At 39.5% G+C, this 25,978-nt stretch overlaps 1 protein-coding gene and 1 pseudogene across 12 annotated transcripts in view; both read left to right on the plus strand.

Moving 5' to 3' along the window:
* LOC128928367 (aldo-keto reductase family 1 member A1 pseudogene) overlaps positions 1-8,047 on the plus strand; it is a 56,087-nt pseudogene extending 48,040 nt beyond the window's left edge.
* BRAF (B-Raf proto-oncogene, serine/threonine kinase) overlaps positions 1-25,978 on the plus strand; it is a 206,762-nt gene that overhangs the window by 48,435 nt on the left and 132,349 nt on the right. For 2 of the 12 annotated variants that reach the window (XM_009002971.5, XM_078343625.1), the window contains exon 1: positions 19,523-19,998. The exons of 9 other annotated variants lie outside the window; for them this stretch is intronic. In XM_009002971.5, coding sequence (XP_009001219.1) covers positions 19,996-19,998 — 3 coding nt within the window. In that variant the 5' untranslated portion in view covers positions 19,523-19,995. Of the gene's footprint in view, positions 1-8,053; positions 8,229-19,522; positions 19,999-25,978 lie in introns of those variants that run through there. One more of the 12 variants, XM_078343622.1, reaches the window with a different exon arrangement.

Raw genomic sequence — 25,978 nt, forward strand, 5'->3', positions numbered from 1 at the left:
GGTGCATTTGACAAGAATATGTATTCAGCTGTTAAGTAGAGTGTTATGTAAACATCGGATCAGGTGGGTTGATGATGTTCATTTCTTTCCTGTCAGTCTGCTAGTTTTATCACTGAAAGAAAAGTGCTGAAGTCATCAAATATAATTAAGAATTTATTTTCCTATTTTTAATGTTCTGTAAGTTTTTACTTCATATTCTTTGAAGCTCCATTATTAAGTGCATATGCATTAGTTATGCTTTCTATTATGTGAATTATATTTGAAGTGACTTACTTATAGACTACATATATATATAGTTGGGTTATTTTTAAAATCCCTTCTAACAATCTTGTCTTTTAATTTGTATCTATAGACCATTTACATTTAATGTAATTTTGGTATGTTTAGATTTAGCTTTAGCAGTTTCATAATTTGTTTTCTGTTTGCTTCTTCTGTTTTCCATTACTCTGTCTTTTCTGCATTCTTTTAGGCTATTTGAACAATTTTTAGCCATTCTGTTGTAATTTACCTGTCGTAGCTTAAAAAAATCTTAATTCTTCGTATAGTTTTAATGATCACTCCAGAGATTACATTAATCAGATTTAACATTTTCACCACCTGCTTAAAATAAATTTATTTCTTTAAGTGGATTATGTCCACTTAAAGAAATATTAAAACTACATAGGTCTCTTTATCTTCTCTTCCCCTTTTCTTTTATTGTTGGCTATAAACTACATTTTCATTAATTGAAATCTTCATTAGGCAGTGGTATTGGTTTTACTTTGAACTATTAAACATATTTAAGGAAACTGAGAGGAGAGGGTTAATGTATTATCTTTGTCTGCATGTTTACCATTTTGATTACTCTTCAGCCTACTCTTCCAAGTTTCCTTCTGGTATCACTTTTCTGTGTGAGGAATTTCTTTTAGCAATTCTTTTAGAACAGGTCTGCTTCTGCTGGTAGCAAATTCTCTTAGTTCCCATTTATCTGAAAATATCTTTATTTATTTGTTATTTATTTTTAGGGAGGAAGGCAGGAAGGGAGGAAAGCAGGAAGGGAGGGAGGGAGGGAGGAAGAGAAGGGAAGGAAGGAAATCAGGCAGTGAAAGAGACATTGCTGACCTGGATCTAGAGGTCTACAGTTGATTTCTTTTTTCTTTTCTTTTTTTTTTTTTTTTTGAGAGAAGGAAAGAAAAAAAAAGGAGTGAAGGAGAAGAAGAGGAAGAAAAAGAGGGAGAGAGAACGGAAATGTTGCTTTATTCTAAAAAAAAAAGGGTATTAATAATGGCCAATCAATATTTCATTTAAACCTATGAGTAGGTGTGATGTGGTATTGACAAGAATGTATATTTTGTGTATTTAAAGTGGAGAGCTCTATAAATATTTATTAAGTTTACTTGTTCTGGATCTGAGTTGGAGTCCTGGATATCCTTATTAATTTTCTGTCTCATTGAGTCTAAGTCTCTATGTATCTGGGTGTTAGGATCGTTAGCTCTTATTGTTGCATTGATCCTTTTACCACTATATCTTTGTTGCTTTAAAATCTATTTTATCAGATATGAGAATTGCAACTCCTGCTTTTTATTTATTTATTTATTTTTGCTCTCCATTTGGTTGGTAAATCTTTCTCCATCTCTTTGTTTTGAGTCTTTGTGTATCCTTGCATGTGAAATGGGTCTGGATGTAGCACACCATTGGGTTTTGGCTGTATCTTTCGATTACGGAATTTAGTCAATTTAAATTTAGGATTACTGCCATTTGATGTTAACTGGCTCTTTTATCCATTCGTTGATGTAAATTCTTCTTTATATTGATGCTCTTTACTTTTTGGTATATTTTTAGAAAGGCTAATACTGGTTGTTTCTTTCTGTGTGTAATGCTTCTTTCAGAAGCGCTTATAAAGCAGGCCTGGTGGCAATAAAATCTGAGTACTTGCTTGTTCATAAAAGATTTTATTTTTCCTTCAGTTGTGAAGCTTAGTTTGGCTGGATATGAAATTCTGGGATGAAAGTTTTGTTCTTTAAGGATGTTGAATATTGGCCCCCTCTCTCTTCTGGCTTGTAGAGTTTCTGCTGAGAGATCTGCTGTAAGTCTGATAGGCTTCCCTTTGTGGGTAACCTGACCTTTCTCTCTGGCTGCTCTTAGTATTTTCTCCTTTGTTTCAACCCTGGTGAATCTAACGATTATGTGCCTTGGGGGTTGCTCTTCTTGAGGAATATCTTTGTGGTGTTCTCTGTAGTACCTGGGGTTGAATATTGTCCTGCTTTGCTAGTTTAGGAAAATTTTCCTGAAGAATATTTTCCAGCTTGGATTCATTCTCTCCGTCGCATTCAGATACACCTATCAAACGTAAATTTGGTCTTTTCACATAGTCCCACATTTCTTGGAGACTTTTCTCAGTCCTTTTTATCCTTTTTTCTCTCATATTGTCTTCTCGTTTTATTTCATTAAGTTGGACTTCGACCTCTGATATCCTTTCTTCTGCTTGAACAATTCGAGTGTTTAAATCTGTGCATACTTCTCGGAGTTCCTGCATTGTATTCTTCAGTTCCATTAATTCACTTATATTCCTCTCCAAGTTGTCTATTCTCATTAGGATTTCGTCAAACCTTTTTTCAAAGTTCTTAGTTTCTTTACATTGGGCTACAACATGTTCTTTTAACTCACAGAAGTTTCTTATTATTTATCTTCTGAAACCTGATACTGTTAATGGGATGCGCTTGTTCTCCATCAAGCCTTGTTCCCTTGTTGATGAGGAACTGTGATCCTCTTTAGAGGGAGAGGCGTTCTGATTTTGAGTATTCTCAGCCTTTTTACGCTGGTTTCTTCCCATCATTGTAAATTTATCCACCTGTCACCTTTGTAATTACCGACTTTCAAATCAGGTCTCTGAGTGGACGTCCAAGTTGTTAATTCCCAGGGCCGAAATATAAGCAACCCACTGCGCCAGACAAAACAGCGGCGTTGAGACTGATGGTGCTTTTCTGCCCTGGAATCTCCAGTCTGGCTTCCTTCTTGAGTCCGAAATAGGCGACTCTGCCTTCCCAGAGCTCCAAACATCAGTCAGAAGGGGAACCAGTCCCGTTTACTCTGCACCAAGAGCTGCTGCACCGAGGTGCCCGCCACAAGAGTCGTGCTGGTGACCCGTGCGGCTCCTCCACTGGGAATCTTCTGCTCCATGAGCGACAAAATTTTGAAAGTATGGAGTCCTCTCGTTCTCTGCGTTTTCACTGAGAGCTGCAATCCCGAGATGTTAGCGATCAGCCATCTTGGATCGTTGGTCTATCTTTGTTTTATGATCATTCTGAAAGATACTATGTTTTAACTGGATATAGAATTCTAGCTTGATAGTTTTCTTTCTTCCAGCACTTCATAATGTTGTGTAACTTCCTTCTGGCCTTCTGCCTTTCTGCTGAGAAACCTGTTTTCATTTGAAGTGGTGTTCCCCCCTATATTTTATGGATTGTTTTTCTCTGTTTTCAGGATAATTTCTAGGTCGAGCACAGTGGCTCATGCCTGTAATCCCAGCACTTTGGGAGGCTGAGACAGGTGGATCTCCTGAGGTCAGAAGTTTGAGATCAGCCTGGCCAACATGGTGAAACCCTGTCTCTACTAAAAATAAAATGTAGCTAGGCCTGGTGGTGGGCCCCTGTAATCCCAGCTACTAGGGAGGCTGAGGCAGGAAAATCGCTTGAGCCCAGAGGCAGAAGTTGTAATGAGCTGAGATGATGCCATTGCACTCCAGCCTGGGCAAGAGAGCAAGACTCTGACTCAAAATAATAATAATAATAATTTTTTTGTGTTTCATTTGCAACACTTTATGATGTGTGGGAGTGTGGAATTCTATATATTTGTTCATTTTGGGAGTCACTGACCTTGAACCTGTAGTGTTATGTCATTTGTCAGATTTGCAGAGGTTTTTGACATTAATTCTTCAGATATTTTTAATCATCCTCTTTTTCTTTACTTTTAGAAGTTCACTGACACAGATGTTAGATCTTTTTGTTACCATCTCATAGATCCCTAATGTATTACTCCATTCTCGAATTGCTATAAAGAAATGCCTGAGACTAGGTAATTTATCAAGAAAAGAGGTTTAATCGGCTCATGATTCTGCAGGCTGTACAGGAAACAGCAGATTCTGCTTCTGGGTAGGCCTCAGGAAACTTAAAATCATGGTGATAGGCAAAGGGGAAGTAGGCATATTTTACATGGCTGGAGCAGGAGCAGGAGATGGGGAGGGTACCACATACTTTAAAATGACCAGATCTCATGAGAACCCACTCACTATCACAATGACAGCACTAAGCGGCGAGGTGGTAAACCATGAGAAATTGCTTCCATTATCCAATTATCTTCCACCAGCCTCCACCTCCAACATCGAGGATTACAACTGAACATGAAATTTGGGTGGAAACATAACTTCAAACTATGTCACCTAGGTTCTGTTCATTTTATTTCAATCCCCACAGATCCATCAGTTGGAGACCCTAGTTCTTTTCCCCCTTTCTCAGAGTATTGGCTCTTGTGAAGATTCTACGGTTGCTGCTGCCACCATGGGGTTACTTGAGGGTTGGGATGAGAAAAGTGAGGGGATAAAACTGAGACACCATCTTTGAATGTTACTTTTTTCTTTGAGCTAGAACTGGCGGGCTTCCCCAGAGCTCTCTGTACCCTAGTGTCCCCTTCTGGGTTGGCTGGGAGACACTAGCATTTCTCTTAAAAAGTAAAATCACCGATGATTTGGCATTGATTCAGATCCTTGTCCTCTATCCCAATCTGGGATAGGCTGCATTCCCAGCTACTTGCAGCTACTAGCTAATATACTGGACAGCACAGAAAATTATATTGCATATAGTGCTATTCTAGAGAAGCTGCGCTCATTAAACAAAACAAAAATAATAAATTGTAAAGAGGTCACGTGTAGTGGCTCATTCCTGTGATCCCAGCACTTTCGGAGGCTGAGGCAGGTGGATCACTTGAGATCAGGAGTTCGAGATTAGCCTGACCAACATGGTGAAACCCTGTCTCTACCAAAAACACATAATTAGCGAGTCATGGTGGTGCATGCCTGTAGTCCCAGCTACTTGGAAGGCTGAGGCAGGAGAATTACTTGAATCTGGGAGGCAGGGGTTGCAGTGAGCCGAGATCGTACCATTGCACTCCAACCTGGGCAACAAGAGTGAAACTCCATTTTAAGTAAATAGATAAATAAGTAGCACAGAACAAGGTTGAAATTTAAAATCTTTGTTGAAATAAACCTAAATGAAGAGTTAACTAGCAAAATGGACAAAGCTAAATTCCAAATGGTACTTTGAAGAAAAAGCAAAAAATAAAAAATATGAAGTAAAATGAAAGCTAAAATTGTGAGAGTAAAGTTAATATCACAGAATACACATTAAATGATCCTACATACATCTAGGAGAAATTTTATGAGAATACAAAAAAGAAGAAATAACAAAAATTTCAGAATTTCTCTTGAGTCAAAAGGCAAATAAGAGTCTTTTGAATCAAAGTTCCTTTTTTAACAAAGAAAGAATAAGAACCGGACACGGTGGTTTATGCCTGTAAGCCCAGCATTTTGGGAGGTTGAGGCAGGAGGATTGCTTCAGCTCAGTAATTTGAAACCAACCTAGGCAACATAACGAGACCTCATCTCTACTAAAAAAAAAAAAAAAAAAAAAAAAAAAGTAGGTATGGTGGCACACCCCTGTAGTCCCTGCTGCTCAGGAGGCCAAGGAGGAAGAATCATTTAATCCCAGGAGGTGGAGGCTGCAGTGAGCCATAATTATGCCACTGCACTCCAGCCTGGGTGCTGGAGAGATACAAAATTAAACATATCCTAGTAAATTGAGGGCGCAGAACCGAGCCCAGGCCACACTACACTATTCACGCTCTGTGCTTGCACCAAAGGGACAGTGGCAGCTTCCTGTGTTCTGTACACTGGGCAGAAGATGCCCCTAACTGGTCTGGGTATCTGGAAGAGTTAGCCCAGTCAGCTAAAAGCAACTGTTAAGTATACCTTTAGTGTAGGCTACTGCCACATTGACTGTGCTATCTACATCAGTGAGCCTGAGATTGGGGAGGCCCTGAAGGAGGACGTAGGACCAGGCAAGGTGGTGCCTTGGGAGGAGCTGTTTGTGACATCCAAGCTGTGGAACACCAAGCACCACCTAAGGATGTGGAGCGTGCCCTCCGGAAGACTGGCTGACCGAGTATCTGGACCTGTACCTGAGGCACTGGCCTTATGCCTTTGAGCAGGGAGACAACCCTTTCCCCAAGAATGCTGATGGGACTATATGCTATGACTCCACCCACTGCAAGGAGCCTTGGAAGGCTCTGAAGGCACTGGTGGCTAAGGGGCTGGTGCGGGTGCTAGGCCTGTCCAACTTCAACAGTTGGCAGATTGACAATGTACTCAGTGTGACTTCTGTGCCTCCAGCTGTCTTGCAGGTGGAATGTTACCCATACTTGACTCAGAATGAGCTCATTGCCCACTGCCAAGCATGCGGCCTGGAAGTAACTGCTTATAGCCCTCTGGGCTCCTCTGATCATGCCTGATGAGATTCTGATGAGCCTGTCCTGCTGGAGGAACCAGTAGTCCTGGTGTTGATGAAAAAGTATGGCCAATCTCCAGCTCAGATCTTGCTCAAGTGGCAGGTCCAGTGGAAAGTGATCTGCATCCCCAAAAGTATCACTCCTTCTTGAATCCTTCAGAATATCAAGGTGTTTGACTTCACCATTAGCCTGGAAGAGATGAAGCAGCTAAATGCCCTGAACAAAAATTGGCAATATATTGTGCCTATGCTTATGGGGATGGGAAGAGATTCCCCAGGGATGCAGGGCATCTTCTGTACCCCTTTAATGACCCATACTGAGACCACAGCTTCTTGACCTCCGTTCCAGCTCTCCAGTTAATGAGGTCCTGCTGCAATGGAAAGAGGGAGTTAATAAAGCCATTGGAGCATCCAAAACAAGCATCTCCTGCCTCAACCTCCCAAGTAGTTGAGATAGGCATGCACTACCACGACTGGCTGATTTTGTATTTTTAGTAGAGACAGGGTTTCACCATGTTGGTCAGGCTAGTCTCAAACTCCTGACCTCAAGTGATCCACCTGCCTCGACCTCCCAAAGTGCTAGGATTACAGGCGTGAGCCACTGTGCCCACCCTCTGTGCAATTTATTGTTGTTGTTTAATGAGTGCAGCTCCTTATAATAGCACTATATACAATATAATTTTCTGTGCTTTTCAGTATATTAGCCAGTAGCTGCATGTGGCTGAGAATGTAGCCTATGAGACTGAGGAACTACATTTCATATTTTATTTAATGTTAATGTATATAAAAATAAAGAACCATACATGTCTAATGACTACTAGATTGGACAGCACAGCTCTACAATTGAAAAATTCTTATACTTTTTGGCTTTTAAAAAATTCTGATGCCTTAGCTCATCTCCTCATTCAATTGCATGTCTATTTTTCTGCTCTTGGTTTTTTCTTAGGTGTCTAAAGATTAATGAATGTTAGAAATTATCAATATTGGAAGTTAGAGTAGGTTTCCTCAATTCTTAAGTGAGTTTCCTCTGGAGAAAGTGAATATTGAGTATAAAAATCCATGAATTTCTATTTCTAAGTGAACAAGACAGTCCTCGCTTTAGAGAATATGTGTACTTCTTAATATGTGTATGTGTATAGCCTGTGTCCCCATGGTGGCCAGAATTTACTATGAGTAATTCTGTCTCTGGCCGTAGTGTTCAGACAGAAATCCCTGTACACTGATTACCCTTTTCCACCAGGTTTAGACCAGATACAAATATTTGGGAGTAAAGACTGAGTTTTTCTTGAACATGTGATTTGCATCTAAACAAAATGTGTTAACAGTTTTTGTTTGTTTGTTTTTAGTGAGAAAAGGCAGTGATTTTGATTTGTAATGTCTCTTGTTAGGACAAGTAAAAGGGAAAAAAAAATACTTGAAGTGAGCCAGAATTACTGCCTAGGGAGTGGTAGTATATAGGTTCACAGTGAAGCTCAGAAATGTTTTTATGGTTCTATTTCCTCTCTCTTTTGCTTTAGCTGTGTTCAGGAAACCAAAAACTGGCAGCCAGCTAGTTGGAAGATAGACTAAGGCTTTTTTTTTATAGTTAACCTAAGAGGATATCACTAGAGACTTGGAAGTAAAGAGAGCTACCTGCAAAGACTTCTAATGCTAAGATTACCTGGAACTTGAATGCCCTGTGTTATTCTGCAGGTAGGCATTTTCCTGTTATGAAAAGACAATAACTATTATAAATAGTCTAATATTAATGAGTAAGTATGGAATTGGTGTTTTTCCTTTAAAATTTTAGCATATAATTTTGAAATGTTTTAAACATACTTTTGAAATCTGTTTCTAGTTTTGAGTTTCTCTTTTAAAAGTCAGTCTAAAGCATGTGTATCTTACATGTTAAGAATTATTAACTTGCATTTTTTCATAAAAATAAGCAGAGTTAAGACTTTCAACAGATGTCAGAGAGTTGAAGTTCTCCATCACTATCATAAGTTTCCTTTGTGACAGGTTTGTAATTCCTGTTGGGAATGTCATCTATGTTCTCTGCATCTGGTATTTTCTCCTATACTTTCATGACAAGAAAAAAAGCCTTTGATTATTTCTCTTTTCTCTCCATTCAGATGTTCACCACTGCTTTCCATGCTCAGATGTGATTTACATGCAATGATGAATGCTCTTTCCTTCCTTTCCTCCTTGCCCTCTTTTATCCTCTTTCTTCCTTTTCTTTTTTGATTGACCCTGTATGGGATCTATCAAATATACCAAGTTTCAATGAAAGTTATCTCCTTGTGTTAACAGTCATCACGTTCTCTTTTTATTTATATATAAAAATTGATTGTGTATACTTGAATTTTGATTTAATGCAGAATCATACTGTAATCTTTTGAAGGTATTTTAAAGTGGCAGTTAATCCCAACATTTGTAATGACAACAGCATGAATAGCCTCGATTAAGTTGTACATGTCCAGACGGCTACTGTGTATATCATCCCTGCCATCTGGACGACAGTGATTTTTTTTTTTTCTTTTTTTTTTTTTTTTTTTGTTTGAGACAGAATCTGGCTCTGTCACCCAGGCTGGAGTGCAGTGGGGTGATTTTCGCTCACAGAAATCTCCATCTCCCAGGTTCAAGCAATTCTCATGCCTCAACCTCCTGAGTAGCTGGAATTACAGATGCCTGCCACCACACATGGCTACTTTTTGTATTTTTAGTAGAGGCAGGGTTTTACCATGTTGGCTAGGTAGGTCTTGAACTCCTGACCTCAAGTGAACCACCCCATCTCCTCCTCCCAAAGTGCTAGGATTACAGTTTGAGCCACCTCACCCGGCCAAGTTTTTAATATGTTTTATAGCCAGAACTTATAAACTACCTGCTTCATGCTAGGTAGTATACTTAGGTGCTAGGTGTAAAACAGTGATCAAGTGCAGTGGATCCCAAATTCACACAGCTCACAGTCCTAACAGGCTGTCATGCCTCGGTTATTTGTGACAATGTTTCCCACAGACTTTTAATTTTGGGATGATAGGATGTGGTGCTCTGGAATGGTATCCTAGGGTTTTGGAGAACTGAGAGTAACTTGGGAAAGCAGGTTACAGTGAGAGAAAGTTGTGACCGGGAGTTGTACCAAAAGGCAGAAAACCAGTGTGTATATTGTTAATGGTGCATAAAAATATTTACAATTAGAAGTCCTGAACCTGTACGGCATCTATTGTTTCACATATTTCCATTCAATTTAAATCCTACTCCAGATACAGCCCCTTTTTTTTTTTAGTTCTGTGTGACAGAAATCTGATCTGTTTCACTGAAGACCCATTTGAATAGTAATTGTGAGCAATTGTTGAATTTGTAAATGTTAAGTAAATTTAGTGATTGATTTTGTGGACAGTGTGACATTATGGACAGTCATTCATGCTACTGTTTCCCCCCTACCCTTTCCCCTGCCATTCCTGGAACTTGAGGGTATAATCTGTTCTTAATTAGCCAGAAAAAAATGTTTGATCCTCTCACTCAGTTTTAGATCATTTTAGATGATTTCTAAGCTTAACTCCAAGTTAGAATAGTTTCTGCTTATTGATTTCATGAATATCACTTCTCTGTTTCTATTTCCCACCTTCTACCAGGCCAAAGGATTGTAGAACTATGATCAACAAACTCCTAAATCATCAACCTTTTCCTTAAACCTTAAAAAGTTTCCATCTTTGTAGACACTTGTCTGGCCCCTGATTACAGTTTTACCATTCTCAAATGAAACTGTTTGTTTCATCACAATCCACATACTTCAGGGCCAAGATACTATTATTAAATGACTGTAAAAATTACTAATCCCTTCGACTCTCTATTTCTTCTCTCCTTTTATTATACAGGGCTGACAATGCCAACTACCTGCCTGTACTTAGGCAGTTGAATGTAGTCCTTTAAATTTATACCAAAACTCTCAACAGGGTATCAACAATGTCTGGCAGTTCAGTTGCTTCTTCACTTTCCTGATTAAGAATGCATTTCCTGGCTGGGCCAGTGGCTCATGCCATGTAATCCCAGCACTTTGGGAGGCCGAGGCCGATGGATCACTAGAGGCCAGGAGTTCAAGGCCAGGCTGGCCAACACGATGAAACCCTGTTTTTACTAAAAATACAAAAATTATCTGGGCGTGGTAGCACATGCCAGTAATCCCAGCTACTTGGAAAACTGAGGTAGAGCACCATTGCACTCAGGCCTGGACAACAAAGCGAGATTGTGTCTCGGGGGGGAAAAAAAAAAAAAGAATGCATTTCCTCCAGTCATTGCAAACCTCCCACAGCTCCTACTCCTATCTGTGGAGTTAACCTCAAACTTTACTGAGAAATTGAATGCAGCTGTTGTCATCTTTTCACACCAATTCTACAGACCTATCTGCATTGCTTCTCTTGTTCTGTCTTCCTTTCATTTGTTATCAAAGACCACTCCCGACAATCTGATTTCTCTACTTGTGACTCAGATTTCATCTTTTCTGCATCTCACTCTTCTATATCATTTTTCTCTCCTCTATAGAATTTTCTTTTCAACCACAAACATGCTCTATTATCTCCTTCCAGTTACATCTGCAAATGTGTGTAAATATGAATGACCATATATGTACGGATATACGAATCTTACCATTCCTAATGCCTTCTAGCCACTGTTGTATGTTCCTATTCTTATCTAATAAATTTTCTTCACAAAGTGTTTTTTCCTCCTACCTCATTGTCTATTTCTTTCTTTTCAGCCATTTTTGGTTTCTCTTGTTTATGGCCCCCACGGCTGAACCTTCTAAGCCTGCACGCCCTTGTAGCTTTGCTTCCCAATAGTGACACCCAAATATGTCTCTCCTCCTGGGTTCTAAACTTGCATAACCCGCTGCCTTCTTGATCATTTAATCAGTCTCTCCTGTTGATGATGTAATACTTCATTTCTCTCCCTTATTGCATCACTGTCCACCCCTGTTACACACATCAGAATTTCAGAATGAGCCTTAATTCTTAGTTTTCTCTCTCACTCCTCCTCCATGTCTAATCCAGTAGCCCTACCTCCACTGTTTTCGCCTTGGTCCAAGCAATGATCTCTTGCTTAACAAAACCATAGTCTCAACTAATCTTCCTCCCTACATTCATTCTTGGCCCACCATAATCCATTCTCCACTAGAGGGATATTTAGAGTACTATAATATATACTGCTCTAGAGTTATATTGTCTAGAATTAAATCCTGACTTCATCATTTACCAGCTGAGTGGTCTTGAGCAGTATACTTAACACCTGTGCCACAATATGCTCATCTATAAAATGGGATAGTATATTTTTCTGTTCTTTTATTGCTATAAAGGAATACCTGAGAATGGGTAATTTATAAAGAAAAGAGGTTGAATTGGCTGGTGGTTCTGCAGGCAGTACAGAAAGCATGATGCTGGCATCTGCTCAGCTTCTGGGTAGGCCTCAGGAAACTTATAATCATGGCAGAAGGCAAAGCAGGAGGAAGCATGTCTTACATGGCAGAAGCAAGGGGTAGGGGAGATGCTACACACTTTTCATAATCAGATCTTTTGAGAACTCACTCATCACAAGGACGGCATCAGGAGGATGGTGCTAAATTACTCATGAAGGATCCACCCCCATGGTCTAGTCACCTCCCACCAGGCCCCACCTGGGGATTACAACTTGGCATGAGATTGGGTCAGGACACAGATCCAAACCATATCAGATGTTAATTGTTAGTAATTAAAATATAAATCAGATTATGTCACATGTACCTGTTTTTGAAACTTTAGATTCTCATTGCTCTTAGAATAGAATTCAAACTACCATGGATTTCAGGACCCTTCATAACCTGGCACCTTGCCTAATTTTTCTGATATCCATCTTGTTTCTACTCTCCCCTTGCTTACCATATAGCCACAATCACTATCTTTAACTTTCTAGTTAGAAACATGGCTTTTCGAGGGGTATATTTCCTATTATTTTTTCTTGGTTTTGGACCAACTTATTCATGTCAGTTTTGTGTTTGTTATATGTAAAAATGGTACCTTAAAAAATCAGTTAATTTTTTTTTAACCTGGTGAATCATTTGTTTTATCTCTATAAATGCTGGGACCAGGACCCACTCATTTTTCCAATTTTGTGAGAGAATGGTAAAATTCCTAGAAGTGGAATTCCTAGGTCAAAAAATAGGAATGTTTTCAGATAAATGGTTTCTATTGAGTTAAATTATTTGAGAACTTAACATGTCCAAAAAGTGTTTCATTTGCCCTCACACTTGTCTGGTAGTTTGCCTGGATGTAAAATTCCAGATCCAGAGTCATTTTTGCCCAGACAATGAAGACATTATTCCACTATCTTTTAAAAAAAATAACAGTTTTATTGAGGCATAATTCATATACCATACTATGTGCACTTTAGTGGTTTTTAATATATTCATAGAGTTGTATAGCCATCACCCCAGTCTGTTGTAGAACATTTTTATCACTCATTAGCAGTCATTCTCCATTCCCACCAATTCGCCCACCCTGCAGCCTTAAGGCAACAGGTCCTTTCTGTCTCCATTGTTTTTTAATGTTGCTGATGCCAAATTAATTCTAGTTACGTTATAGGAAGCTTTTAGAGTTTTCAGTTTTGAATTTCTGAAATTTAATTATGTAAACTAGGATTTATGCAGCTACAAGTCTTTCATTCTCCTTAGCCTCAGTGAATGTGTTTACTCAGAACATTGATGTTTTAACTCCAAATATTTTTAGCATTGTCTTTATTTCTTCTATTTTCTCATTTGGAACTCTTATTAAATTTATTTTGAACTTTCCAAGTGTATTTTTTTCTTTATATCTCTTCAACTTTTTACTTGTATCACCCATTTCTCTCCCCCACCTCTTTTTTAACCTGTGTACCTTCTGGGATGTTTCTTTGTATTATATATCTCTACTGTGATCTTTATCAATACTACTTCTGTTATTTACCCCTTCTCCTCAAATGTTTTCTTAATAATTTCAGTTTTCTCCTTGCCCATTTATTCTGTTTGTTCATTGCGATCTTTTTCTTTCCTCCTGTTGGATATTCATAGTTGGATATTCTTCTGATTCTTGTTTATTGGTATTTGTGAATAAGGACTAAATTTTTTTTTTTATTGCATTTTAGGTTTTGGGGTACATGTGCAGAGCATGCAATACAGTTGCATAGGTACACACATTGCAGTGTGTTTTGTTTGCTTTCTCCCCTTCACCCACATTTGGTATTTCTCACCTGGCAATCCCTCCCCACCTCCCCCTCCCACTGGCCCTCCCCTTTCCCCCCTATAGACCCCAGTGTTTAGTACTCCCCTCTCTGTGTCCATGTGTTCTCATTTTTCATCACCCGCCTATGAGTGAGAATATGCGGTGTTTCATTTTCTGTTCTTGTGTCAGTTTGCTGAGAATGTTCTCCAGATTCATCCATGTCCCTACAAATGACACGAACTCATCATTTCTGATTGCTGCATAGTATTCCATGGTGTATATGTGCCACATTTTCCCAATCCAGTCTATCATCGATGGGCATTTTGGTTGATTCCAGGTCTTTGCTATTGTAAACAGTGCTGCAATGAACATTCGTGTGCATGTGTCCTTGTAGTAGAACGATTTATAGACCTTTGGATATATGCCCAGTAATGGGATTGCTGGGTTAAATGGGATTTCTATTTCTAAGGCCTTGAGGAATCGCCACACCGTCTTCCACAATGGTTGGACTAATTTACACTCCCACCAACAGTGTAAAAGTGTTCCTTTTTCTCCACATCCTCTCCAGCATCTGTTGTCTCCAGATTTTTTAATGATCGCCATTCTAACTGGCGTGAGATGGTATCTCAATGTGGTTTTGATTTGCATCTCTCTGATGACCAGTGACGATGAGCATTTTTTCATATGATTGTTGGCCTCATATATGTCTTCTTTCGTAAAGTGTCTGTTCATATCCTTTGCCCACTTTTGAATGGGCTTGTTTGTTTTTTTCCTGTAAATCTGTTTGAGTTCTTTGTAAATTCTGGATATCAGCCCTTTGTCAGATGGGTAAACTGCAAAAATTTTTTCCCATTCTGTTGGTTGCCGATTCACACTAGAGACTGTTTCTTTTGCTGTGCAGAAGCTGTGGAGTTTCATTAGGTCCCATTTGTCTATTTTGGCTTTTGTTGCCAATGCTTTTGGTGTTTTGTTCATGAAATCCTTGCCTACTCCTATGTCCTGGATGGTTTTGCCTAGATTTCCTTCTAGGGTTTTTATGGTGCCGGGTCCTATGTTTAAGTCTTTAATCCATCTGGAGTTAATTTTGGTGTAAGGTGTCAGGAAGGGGTCCAGTTTCTGCTTTCTACACATGGCTAGCCAGTTTTCCCAGCACCATTTGTTGAACAGGGAATCCTTTCCCCATTGCTTGTTTAGTCAGGTTTATCAAAGATTGTATGGTTGTAGCTATGTTGTGTTGCCTCTGATGCCTCTGTTCTGTTCCATTGATCTATATCTCTGTTTTGGTACCAGTACCATGCTGTTTTGATTACTGTAGCCTTATAGTATAGTTTGAAATCCGGTAGTGTGATGCCCCCCGCTGTGTTCTTTTTGCCTAGAATTGACTTGGCTATGCGGGCTCTCTTTTGGTTTCATATGAAGTTCAAGGTGGTTTTTTCCAGTTCTGTGAAGAAAGTCAATGGTAGCTTGATGGGGATAGCGTTGATTCTGTAAATTACTTTGGGCAGTATAGCCATTTTCACGATATTAATTCTTCCTAACCATGAACATGGAATGTTTCTCCATCTGCTTGTGTCCTCTCTGATTTCGTTGAGCAGTGGTTTGTAGTTTTCCCTGAAGAGGTCCCTTACGTTCCTTGTGAGTTGTATTCCAAGGTATTTTATTCTTTTTGTAGCAATTGTGAATGGCAGTTCATTCTTGATTTGGCTCTCTTTAAGTCTGTTATTGGTGTAGAGGAATGCTTGTGATTTTTGCACATTGATTTTATATCCTGAGACTTTGCTGAAGTTGCTTATCAGTTTCAGGAGTTTTTGGGCTGAGGCGATGGGGTCTTCTAGGTATACTATCATGTCGTCTGCAAATAGAGACAATTTGGCTTCCACCTTTCCTATTTGAATACCCTTTATTTCTTTTTCTTGCCTGATTGCTCTGGCTAGAACTTCCAGTACTATATTGAATAGGAGTGGTGACAGAGGGCATCCTTGTCTAGTTCCGGATTTCAAAGGGAATGCTTCCAGTTTTTGCCCATTCAGTATGATATTGGCTGTTGGTTTGTCATAAATAGCTTTTATTACTTTGAGATACGTTCCATCGATACCGAGTTTATTGAGGGTTTTTAGCATAAAGGGCTGTTGAATTTTGTCAAATGCCTTCTCTGCATCAATTGAGATAATCATGTGGTTTTTGTTTTTGGTTCTGTTTATGTGGTGAATTACGTTTATAGACTTGCGTATGTTGAACCAGCCTTGCATCCCCGGGATAAATCCTACTTGATCATGATGAATAAGTTTTTTGATTTGCTGTTGCAATCGGCTTGCCAATATTTTATTGAAGATTTTTGCATCTATGTTCATCATGGATATTGGCCTGAAGTTTTCTTGTTGGGTCTCTGCCGGGTTTTGGTATCAGGATGATATTGGTCTTGTAGAATGATTTGGGTAGGATTCCTTCTTTTTGGATTATTTGGAATAGTTTCAGAAGAAATGGTACCAGCTCCTCTTTGTGTGTCTGGTAGAATTCGGCTGTGAACCCGTCTGGACCTGGGCTTTTTTTGTGTGGTAGGCTCTTAATTGCTGCCTTGACTTCTGCCCTTGTTATTGGTCTATTCATAGTTTCAGCTTCCTCCTGGTTTAGGCTTGGGAGGACACAGGAGTCCAGGAATTTATCCATTTCTTCCAGGTTTACTAGTTTATGTGCATAGAGTTGTTTGTAATATTCTCTGATGATGGTTTGAATTTCTGTGGAATCTGTGGTGATTTCCCCTTTATCATTTTTTATTGCATCTATTTGGTTGTTCTCTCTTTTCTTTTTAATCAATCTGGCTAGCGGTCTGTCTATTTTGCTGATCTTTTCAAAAAACCAGCTCTTGGATTTATTGTTTTGTTGGAGGGTTTTTCGTGTCTCAATCTCCTTCAGTTCAGCTCTGATCTTAGTTATTTCTTGTCTTGTGCTGGGTTTTGAGTTTTTTTGATCTTGCTCCTCTAGCTCTTTCAATTTTGACGATAGGGTGTCAATTTTGGATCTCTCCATTCTTCTCATATGGGCACTTATTGCTATATACTTTCCTCTAGAGACTGCTTTAAATGTGTCCCAGAGATTCTGGCATGTTGTGTCTTCGTTCTCATTGGTTTCGAAGAACTTCTTTATTTCTGCCTTCATTTCGTTGTTTATCCAGTCAACATTCAGGAGCCAGTTGTTCAGTTTCCATGAAGCTGTGCGGTTCTGGGTTGGTTTCTGAATTCTGAGTTCTAACTTGATTGCACTATGGTCTGAGAGGCTGTTTGTTATGATTTCAGTTGTTTTGCATTTGCTGAGCAGTGCTTTACTTCCAATTATGTGGTCAATTTTAGAGTAGGTATGATGTGGTGCTGAGAAGAATGTATATTCTGTGGATTTGGGGTGGAGAGTTCTGTAAATGTCTATCAGGTTTGCTTGCTCCAGGTCTGAGTTCAAGCCCTGGATATCCTTGTTGATTTTCTGTCTGGTTGATCTGTCTAATATTGACAGTGGAGTGTTAAAGTCTCCCACTATTATTGTGTGGGAGTCTAAGTCTCTTTGTAAGTCATTAAGAACTTGCCTTATGTATCTGGGTGCTCCTGTATTGGGTCCATATATGTTTAGGATCGTTAGCTCTTCTTGTTGTATCGATCCTTTTACCATTATGTAATGGCCTTCTTTGTCTCTTTTGATCTTTGTTGCTTTAAAGTCTATTTTATCAGAGATGAGAATTGCAACTCCTGCTTTCTTTTGCTCTCCATTTGCTTGGTAAATCTTCCTCCATCCCTTTATTTTGAGCCTTTGTGTATCCTTGCATGTGAGATGGGTTTCCTGGATACAGCACACTGCTGGGTTTTGGCTTTTTATCCAATTTGCCAGTCTGTGTCTTTTGATTGGTGCATTTAGTCCATTTACATTTAGGGTTAATATTGTTATGTGTGAATTTGACACTGCCATTTTGATGCTAGCTGGCTGTTTTGCCCGTTAGTTGTTGTAGATTCTTCATTATGTTGATGCTCTTTAGCATTTAGTGTGATTTTGGAATGGCTGGTACTGGTTGTTCCTTTCTATGTGTAGTGCCTCTTTCAGGAGCTCTTGTAAAGCAGGGCTGGTGGTGACAAAATCTCTGAGTACTTGCTTGTTCGCAAAGGATTTTATTTTTCCTTCACTTCTGAAGCTCAGTTTGGCTGGATATGAAATTCTGGGTTGAAAGGTCTTTTCTTTAAGGATGTTGAATATTGGCCCCCACTCTCTTCTGGCTTGTAGAGTTTCTGCCGAGAGATCTGCTGTGAGTCTGATGGGCTTCCCTTTGTGGGTGACCCGACCTTTCTCTCTGGCTGCCCTTAGTATTTTCTCCTTTATTTCAACCTTGTTGAATCTGACGATTATGTGCCTTGGGGTTGCTCTTCTTGCGGAATATCTCTGTGGTGTTCTCTGTATTTCCTGCAATAGAGTGTTGGCCTGTCTTGCTAGGTGGGGGAAATTTTCCTGGATAATGTCCTGAAGAGTATTTTCCAGCTTGGATTCATTCTCTTCATCACATTCTGGTACGCCTATCAAACGTAGGTTAGGTCTCTTCACATAGTCCCACATTTCTTGGAGACTTTGTTCATTCCTTTTTGCGCTTTTTTCTCTGATCTTGGTTTCTCGTTTTATTTCATTGAGTTGATCCTCGACTTCTGATATTCTTTCTTCTGCTTGGTCAATTCGGCTATTGAAACTTGTGCATGTTTCGCGAAGTTCTCGTATTGTGTTTTTCAGCCCCTTTAATTCATTCATATTCCTCTCTAAGGTATCCATTCTTGTTATCATTTCCTCAAATCTTTTTTCAAGGTTCTTAGTTTCTTTGCGTTGATTTAAAACATGTTCTTTTAGCTCCCAAAAGTTTCTCATTATCCACCTTCTGAAGTCTAATTCCGTCATTTCGTCACAGTCGTTCTCCGTCCAGCTTTGTTCCCTTGCTGGTGAGGAGTTTTGGTCCTTTCTAGGTGGCGAGGTGTTCTGGTTTCGGGTGTTTTCCTCCTTTTTGCGCTGGTTTCTTCCCATCTTTGTGGATTTATCCACCTGTCATCTGTGTAGTTGCTGACTTTTTGATTGGGTCTCTGAGTGGACACCCAGATTGTTGATGATGAAGTATTTCTGTTACTTGGTTTTCCTTCTACCAGTCTAGCCCCTTCGCTGTACGACTGCTGAGGTCCACTCCAGGCCCTGCTTGTCTGGGGTGCACCTGTAGCGGCTGCGGAACAGCGAGGGATGCTACCAGTTTCTTTTTCTGCTATCTTTGTCCCAGGATGATGTCTGCCAAATGTCAGTCTTATGGATATAGAGGGGTCAGGGAGTTGGCTTGAGGAGACAGTCTGTAGGAGCTCAAGTGCTGAGCTGTGAGCTCTGTTGTTCATTCAGGGCTGCTAGGCTGCTATGTTTAGTTATGCTGCAACCTAACTCGTAAGAAAACCCCTTTTTTTTCCTCAGATGCTCTGTCTGGGGTGGGGGTTGGGGCTTTCCTTGTGAGTGTCCGCCTCACTGTCCTGCCCAGCTAGGAGGCAGTCTAGTCACTTTTTGCCTGCCGAGGCTCCGCCCTGCTGGTGTGAGGTTCACCCTTTTCCTGCAGGCTCCGCCCTTCTGCTGTGGTCTCCGCCCTGCGGGGTGGGGGGGAGTCTCTCTGTTGTACCTGGTTGCCTCGGCAGCGGCAGGCTGCGTCAGCAATGGGCGTGTACCTCAGTAGGGGCTGATTGCCTCGGTAATGGCTGACGCCCCTCCCCCGGGGAGCTGCGCTTTAAAAAAAAACCTATTCACCGGGAGCCTTTGGAATCACCGTTTTGTTTGTCGCACTGCGCTCCCCCAAACGCTGAGTCCCTGGGATTTCCTGGGCTGGGTCACAGTTCAAGACCCGTTCAGTCTCAAGTTCAGCCCTCTCGGGTCTTAGTTTGCCGGTTCAACAGGGCACCCGTAACAGTGCGCTTTTGTATGGAGCGCTGTGGAGCGCCTCTGCGCTCCGGCGCGGGCCGGAGCCACACCGGCTGCCGGCTACGCCAGCGGAGACCTCTGCCTGGCGTCCCGAGTCTCTTTTATTCCTGGGAATTTCCCCATTCTGTGGGCAACTAAGATCCGTCTGGAAATGCTTCCCCAACTCACCCTCTCCGTGCGTCCAGCGAGAGCTTCAATCCTGGGTTGTTCTCACAGCGCCATCTTCGATATTTTTTTATCAGGACTAAATTGTTAAAAGAACTTTGCAGTTATATAGGTCTAGGATTCTTTTCTAAATGGTAAGTGACTACCCGTGTTGTATATTCATTGACTGGTTTTCTTCTGGGGTACAGGGATTTTAGGAGGCAGACTTAAGGCCACCCCAGTTACAAAAGTAAGGGTAATTTTAGTATATTTATTTCTAGAAGGAGCTAGCAAACTTACTTAGTATCCTTCTCCTTCAGTATCTTCTCTTTCCGTCTCCCTCCCTTTTCTTTCTACTTCAAATATATAGTAAAGTATAAGGAATAATATAATATCTATGTGCCTATTACTCAGTTTTATCGAATTGTCTTATATATGCATCAGATTTTTATAAACAAAAAAATTATAGATAGACAAAGCAGCTTATAGGCTTACTTGGATACTATTCTCTGCCTTGTGTGCCTTTTCAGAAGTAACCATTATCCTGAATTTAGTGTTTATTGTGCCTATGCACATTTTAAATATTTTTGCTGTGGGTGTATATCCATGAACAATCTAGAACATTGATTGCATGTTATTGTGAACCCCGAAAGAACCAATCCTTTAAGACAGATCCTGAGTGGCTAACAGCCCAAATTCAAAATAGAGCCAAGCGATCATTTGCAGACATGTAGAGGTCACATGTGGACCCTGCATTCCTGGAAAACCCACACACACAGTAACTTTAGGACTTTCATAGCTGTCGGTTTCTGTTTATGTCACCTGAATCAACAGCTACGGAAAATACCATTTGGCCTTTTGAACCTAACAGAGTGTGAACTGCATCAGCCAATCAGAACTGAACAAGTTTGCACCCTTCATTTGCATAGTGGACCAGAGTAGGAACCTGGCTGTGAATTTTGTTTGTAAATGACCGACCCTTTTCTTTGTTCTCTCAGAAGGCTCCTTATTTTATACCAAGGTACGTCTTTCTGGTTTGCAGACTGCTGAAATGAAGTCAGTTTCCTTTTTTAAAAGAAAATCTTTTTCAGTAGATTGTTGACATTTTAAAGTTGTATTTATCCTGAAACTTGCTTTTTCATCAATATTGTGTTTTTGAGATACATTCATGTTGATAAATATAGCGCTAGCTTTTTGTTTTGACATATTAATGTGGTATTTTGTTATACAGATATACCAGTTTGCCATTTTTTCTGTCTTGTATTTGAGTTGGTTCTAGTTTTTTGCTATTATAGACATTGCTGCAGTGAAAATGTCTTGTACATATGTGAATATAAGTAGTTACATGATAGGATATGCTCATCTTTTGCTTTATTCTCAAATATTTATATTGTACCACATGTAGAATATGGGAGTGTTTGTTGCTACATGTGCATGATAGCCAACTCTTTATATTATTAGACCTACTTTTTTTGCAGTCTCACTTGATTCTTCATATGTATATATGTATTTTTTTGAGACATGGTCTTGCTCTGTAGCCCAGGTTGGAGTACAATACTGTATTCCTATCTTATTGTTGCCTCAAACTTCTGGACTTAAACAATCCTTTCACCTCAGCTTCCTGGTAGCTGGGATACAGACATGCAGCACCACACCGAGCTAATTTTTTTTATTTTTTGTAGAAATGAGGTTTGCTATTTGCACAAGCTGGTCTCAAAATCCTGGCCTCAAGCAATCCTCGCACCTTGGCCTCCCTAAGTGCTGGGATTACAGGCATAAGCCATCGTACGAGGCCTGACTTTTCATTGCATTTCTTTGATTACTAATGAGGTCATTTATTGTATGTGTTTATTAGATATTCTAAATTCCCTATAGTGAACTACCTATTCATGAATATTTTGCCCATTTTCTTTTGGATTTTTAGTTGACCTTTTCCAAAAGGATGTCCACTTAACCCTGGCAATATCTATCATATAGTCCATTCTGTCCCCCACTAAATTATAATGCCAATGTGAACCATATGCTGTGTAAATAAATACCTTTGCCTCTGTTTCTGAGCCTTCTATTCTGTCCCTTTGGTCTTTCTGTCTCTGTGCTAGTACCATTTCTCTATAAGTTGTTTCCTGGTAACACCAGTGTTACCCTCCTTATTATTCAAAATGGCCAAAGGCTACTATCATACACTGCTTCCATAAAAATTTTAGAATCAGTTTTTCAAGTTCCATGGGGGAAACATTATTTTTGGAGTTCTGTTTATTGCACTACACTGAATTTATTTGTGGAAAATTGACATCATTATATTGGTCTTCCCATAGAAGGATATTTATGTAGGTCTTTGTGAAGTGACACATCAGCATGCACACATGCATGACATTTGGTATAAATGTGAAATAAGGTTTAGTGGAGAAAAAGAAGTATGAAAGCACATGCAATTCCCTAAGGTCTGTTATCCCCATATAGATGTGTGCATTAGCAAGACACAACTAGGACTATGTACTGTGGAAAGGGCTCCTGTGTAATAGGAGCTTTAAGGTTAATGAAATAGCTTTATTAGGAAGGAAAGTCTTCTGTACTCTGTGGCTGACCATTCTTTTCTTGCATTAAACAAACTCAGACCTGGAAGCCAGCTTGTATTTTATTATTTATTTATTTATTTATTTTGAGATGGAGTTTTGCTTTTGCTGCCCAGGCTGGAGTGCCGTGGCATGATCTTAGCTTACCTCAGCCTCTGCCTCCTAGGTTCAAGTGATTCTCCTACCTCAAGCCTCCCTGGTAGCTGGGATTACAGGCATGCACCAACACACCCAGCTAATTTTGTATTTTTAGTAGAGATGAGGTTTCTCCATGCTGGTCAGGCTGGTTTTGAACTCCCGACCTGAGGTAATCCACCCACCTCAGCCTCCCAAAGTGCTGGGATTACAGGCATGACCCACTGTGCCCAGCCTGAGCCAGCTTTTTGATAGGCTACTAAAACAGGGGTGGAAACCTCTAGAGTCATTTGAGTCTGTCTTTTTTCTTAGTAGTCTTTAATGTACTTGCACATTATTTTGTTGTTCCCTCCACAGAAGTCTTGCAAATCTTTTGTTAGACTTTTCTTCTAGATTCTTTATAGTGTTGCTTTCATGAGAAACATCTTTTTTTAATTGGCTCTGGCTAATGCGTTGGAATACCATGTAATTTTGTTTCCTTCATTTTATATCTAACAAACCTTGCTAAACCCTTCCATTAGCTTTTATAGTTAATGGGTATTAGCCCTGATGGTTTATAGATTCTCTTGGGTTTTTCTGTAGATAGCATGTTTCCTACAAATAAATTTTTTGTCTCTACAATTCTAATTCTTAGGCCTCTTTTTATGTCTTATTCTATACCATTGGCTATAACCTCCTGTACATCACAGCAATGATAACAGGCACTCTTTTTATTTTTATTTTTTTTGAGACGGAATTTTGCTCTTGTTACCCAGGCTGGAGTGCAATGGCGTGATCTCAGCTCACCACAACCTCCATTTCCTGGCTTCACGTGATTCAGGTTCAAGCGATTCTCCTGTCTCAGCCTCCTGAGTTAGCTGGGAGTACAGGCATGCACCACCACACCCAGCTAATTTTGTATTTTTAGTAGAGGCGGGGTTTCTCCATGTTGGTCGTGCTGATCTCGAACTCCTGACCTCAGGTGATCTGCCTGCACTGGCCTCCCAAAGTGCTTGGATTACATGTGTGAGCCACCACACCCAGCCTTTTTTTTTAGATGGAGTTTTGCTCTTGTTGCCCAGGCTGCAGGGCAGTGGTGTGATCTTGGCTCACCACAGCCTCTGCCTCCTGGGTTCAAGTGATTCTCCTGCCTCAGCCTCCCGATTAGCTGGGATTACAGGCATACCCACTATGCCCTGCTAATTTTATATTTTTAGTAGAGATGGGGTTTCTTTTTTTTTTCCTCTTTTTTTGAAATGGAGTCTCGCTCTGTCCCCTAGGCTGAAGTGCAGTGGCGCAATCTCAGCTCACTGCAACCTCTGCCTCCTGATTTCAAACAGTTCTGCCTCAGCCTCCCGAGTAGCTGGGACTACAGGCACAGCCACTACGCCCGGCTAAGTTTTGTATTTTTAGTTGAGATGGGGTTTCACCATATTGGCCAGATTGGTCTTGAGTTCCTAACCTTGTGATCCACCCACCTTGGCCTCCCAAAGTGCTGGGATTACAGGTATGAGCCACCGCACCAGGCCGGTAACAGGCACTCGTATCCTATTTCTAATTATTCACCATGACATTTTCCTGTGGGTTTCTTATAGACATTCTTAAGTTAAAAGATTACCTATTTCTAACATTTTAAGAGTTTCAAATGAATTAATCTTGAATTTTTTCCAAAATAGCTTCAAATTTTATTGATTGCTAAATCAATTGCATTATGGTAAGGAAATATGATCGTATGATAACTTTTCCTTGTATTTATGAAATGTGCTTCGTGGCCTAATATGTGGCCATTATACAGTATATAAAGAGAATACCAGAACTTGAAAGTTCAGTAGAAGTCAGAAAAGCAGGAAGAAGCACAGAAGGAGTGTAAGTAGAAAGCATATAGTAAGATGATAGAAATAAATCAGCTACAAAAATGTAAATGAAACAAAATCTGTCGTCAAAATACAGCCAAATATCTTTAAAACAAAACAAACTAACAACCAAAAAAATCTGTTGTTTCATTTATAAGAGACACACAGTAGTTGAAGGTAAAAGAATGAGAAAAGTCATACCAGGCAAATAGTAGTAAGACCACTGGTATAGATGGGCTAATATCAGATAAATTTGACTCTAAGAGAAAAAACACTGTTGTGGAAAAAGAAAAACACTACTTAACATTAAAAGAAAACTAAAAGGTTTTGGGGAAAACTCAACAGAAAAGTTGAAATAATAGTGCATTGAATACATATAAACACTATGCTATGAAGATTCAGTGATTGTCAACATTTTACTGTATGTATATCTCCTAAGGAACAGGAAGTTATTTAACCAAAATATTATATCTAGGAAGATTAACAACTTCATCATCTTACATCTGCTATGTGTTCAAATTTCTACGATTGTCCCAAGAATGTTTCTTACAGCTGTCCTCCATCCCTAAACTAAGAGCCACTCTGTGCATGCACTGAATTATTTGTTGTCTTTTAGTCTTGAACTGACCACCCATTGATTTGTTCTCCCATGACATGATTTATTAAAGAGTCCAGGACAGTTGTCTTAGAATGACCCAAATTTTGGACTAGTTCGATTGTCAAGGCTTTGACTTTCAAAGAGAAGGAAAATGGTTTTATAGAATGTCCCACAATGTATATTTGATTATTTCATCGTAGCAGTTTTAGCATTTTTTCTATGCCCTGTATTTCTTCTAAACTAGAAGTTAAGTATAAAGGCATGATTAGATTCAATTTAAATGTTTTGCATGTATACTTCATGGGTGATGTCTCATTTATGTTGCATCATATCAAGAGGCATATGTTAGGTTTTCCCACTATTAATGGTTCTAAGTCACTTGAAGGTATGTTTTCCCCTTTATCTTTAATATGTGGGAAAATACTTTGGCACTGTGTAAGTGTCCTGTTCTTCACCAGCTTTTCGCTTAATGATTTTAGCATCCTTTGATCCTTTCCTGAACCAATTATTTTGTATTAGCTGGCATTCTTTTGTAAAGAAGTATTTCCTCATATCAAATGGGAATAACTAATTTTTTCTAAAAAGTCAGGATACATGCATAATTTTTTTAATTTAAAGCTCAGTTTTCTAAGGATGTAATGGTCATCTACAGTGTGAGCAAATGCTCTCCCACCCTTTTAATTTTTATGGAATTAGGAAGTTTTTGTTTTTGCATACTGTCTGTTATAGTCAATTATTTGGTCAGTAGGAGTCACTTCAAGCTGGCCTCTGATGTTGTTCTGATATCTGGCACAGGATGTTCCTAGATCTCTCTTCTTGAATAATAATAGATAAGTTTTGAAATGCTGTAATGCTGGCCCTTTCCAGAATTAGTTGTAGTCATTGTTTTGTTATTTTATGTAATCTATTATACTTATATTAGAACCTAATATACTTATTGATAAACTTATCAATCAAACCTAAATGCTTATTTATATTTAGGTTTACTTTCATGTGT

Source organism: Callithrix jacchus, chromosome 11 (genome assembly GCF_049354715.1).
Source record: "Callithrix jacchus isolate 240 chromosome 11, calJac240_pri, whole genome shotgun sequence".
NCBI lineage: Eukaryota > Metazoa > Chordata > Mammalia > Primates > Cebidae > Callithrix > Callithrix jacchus.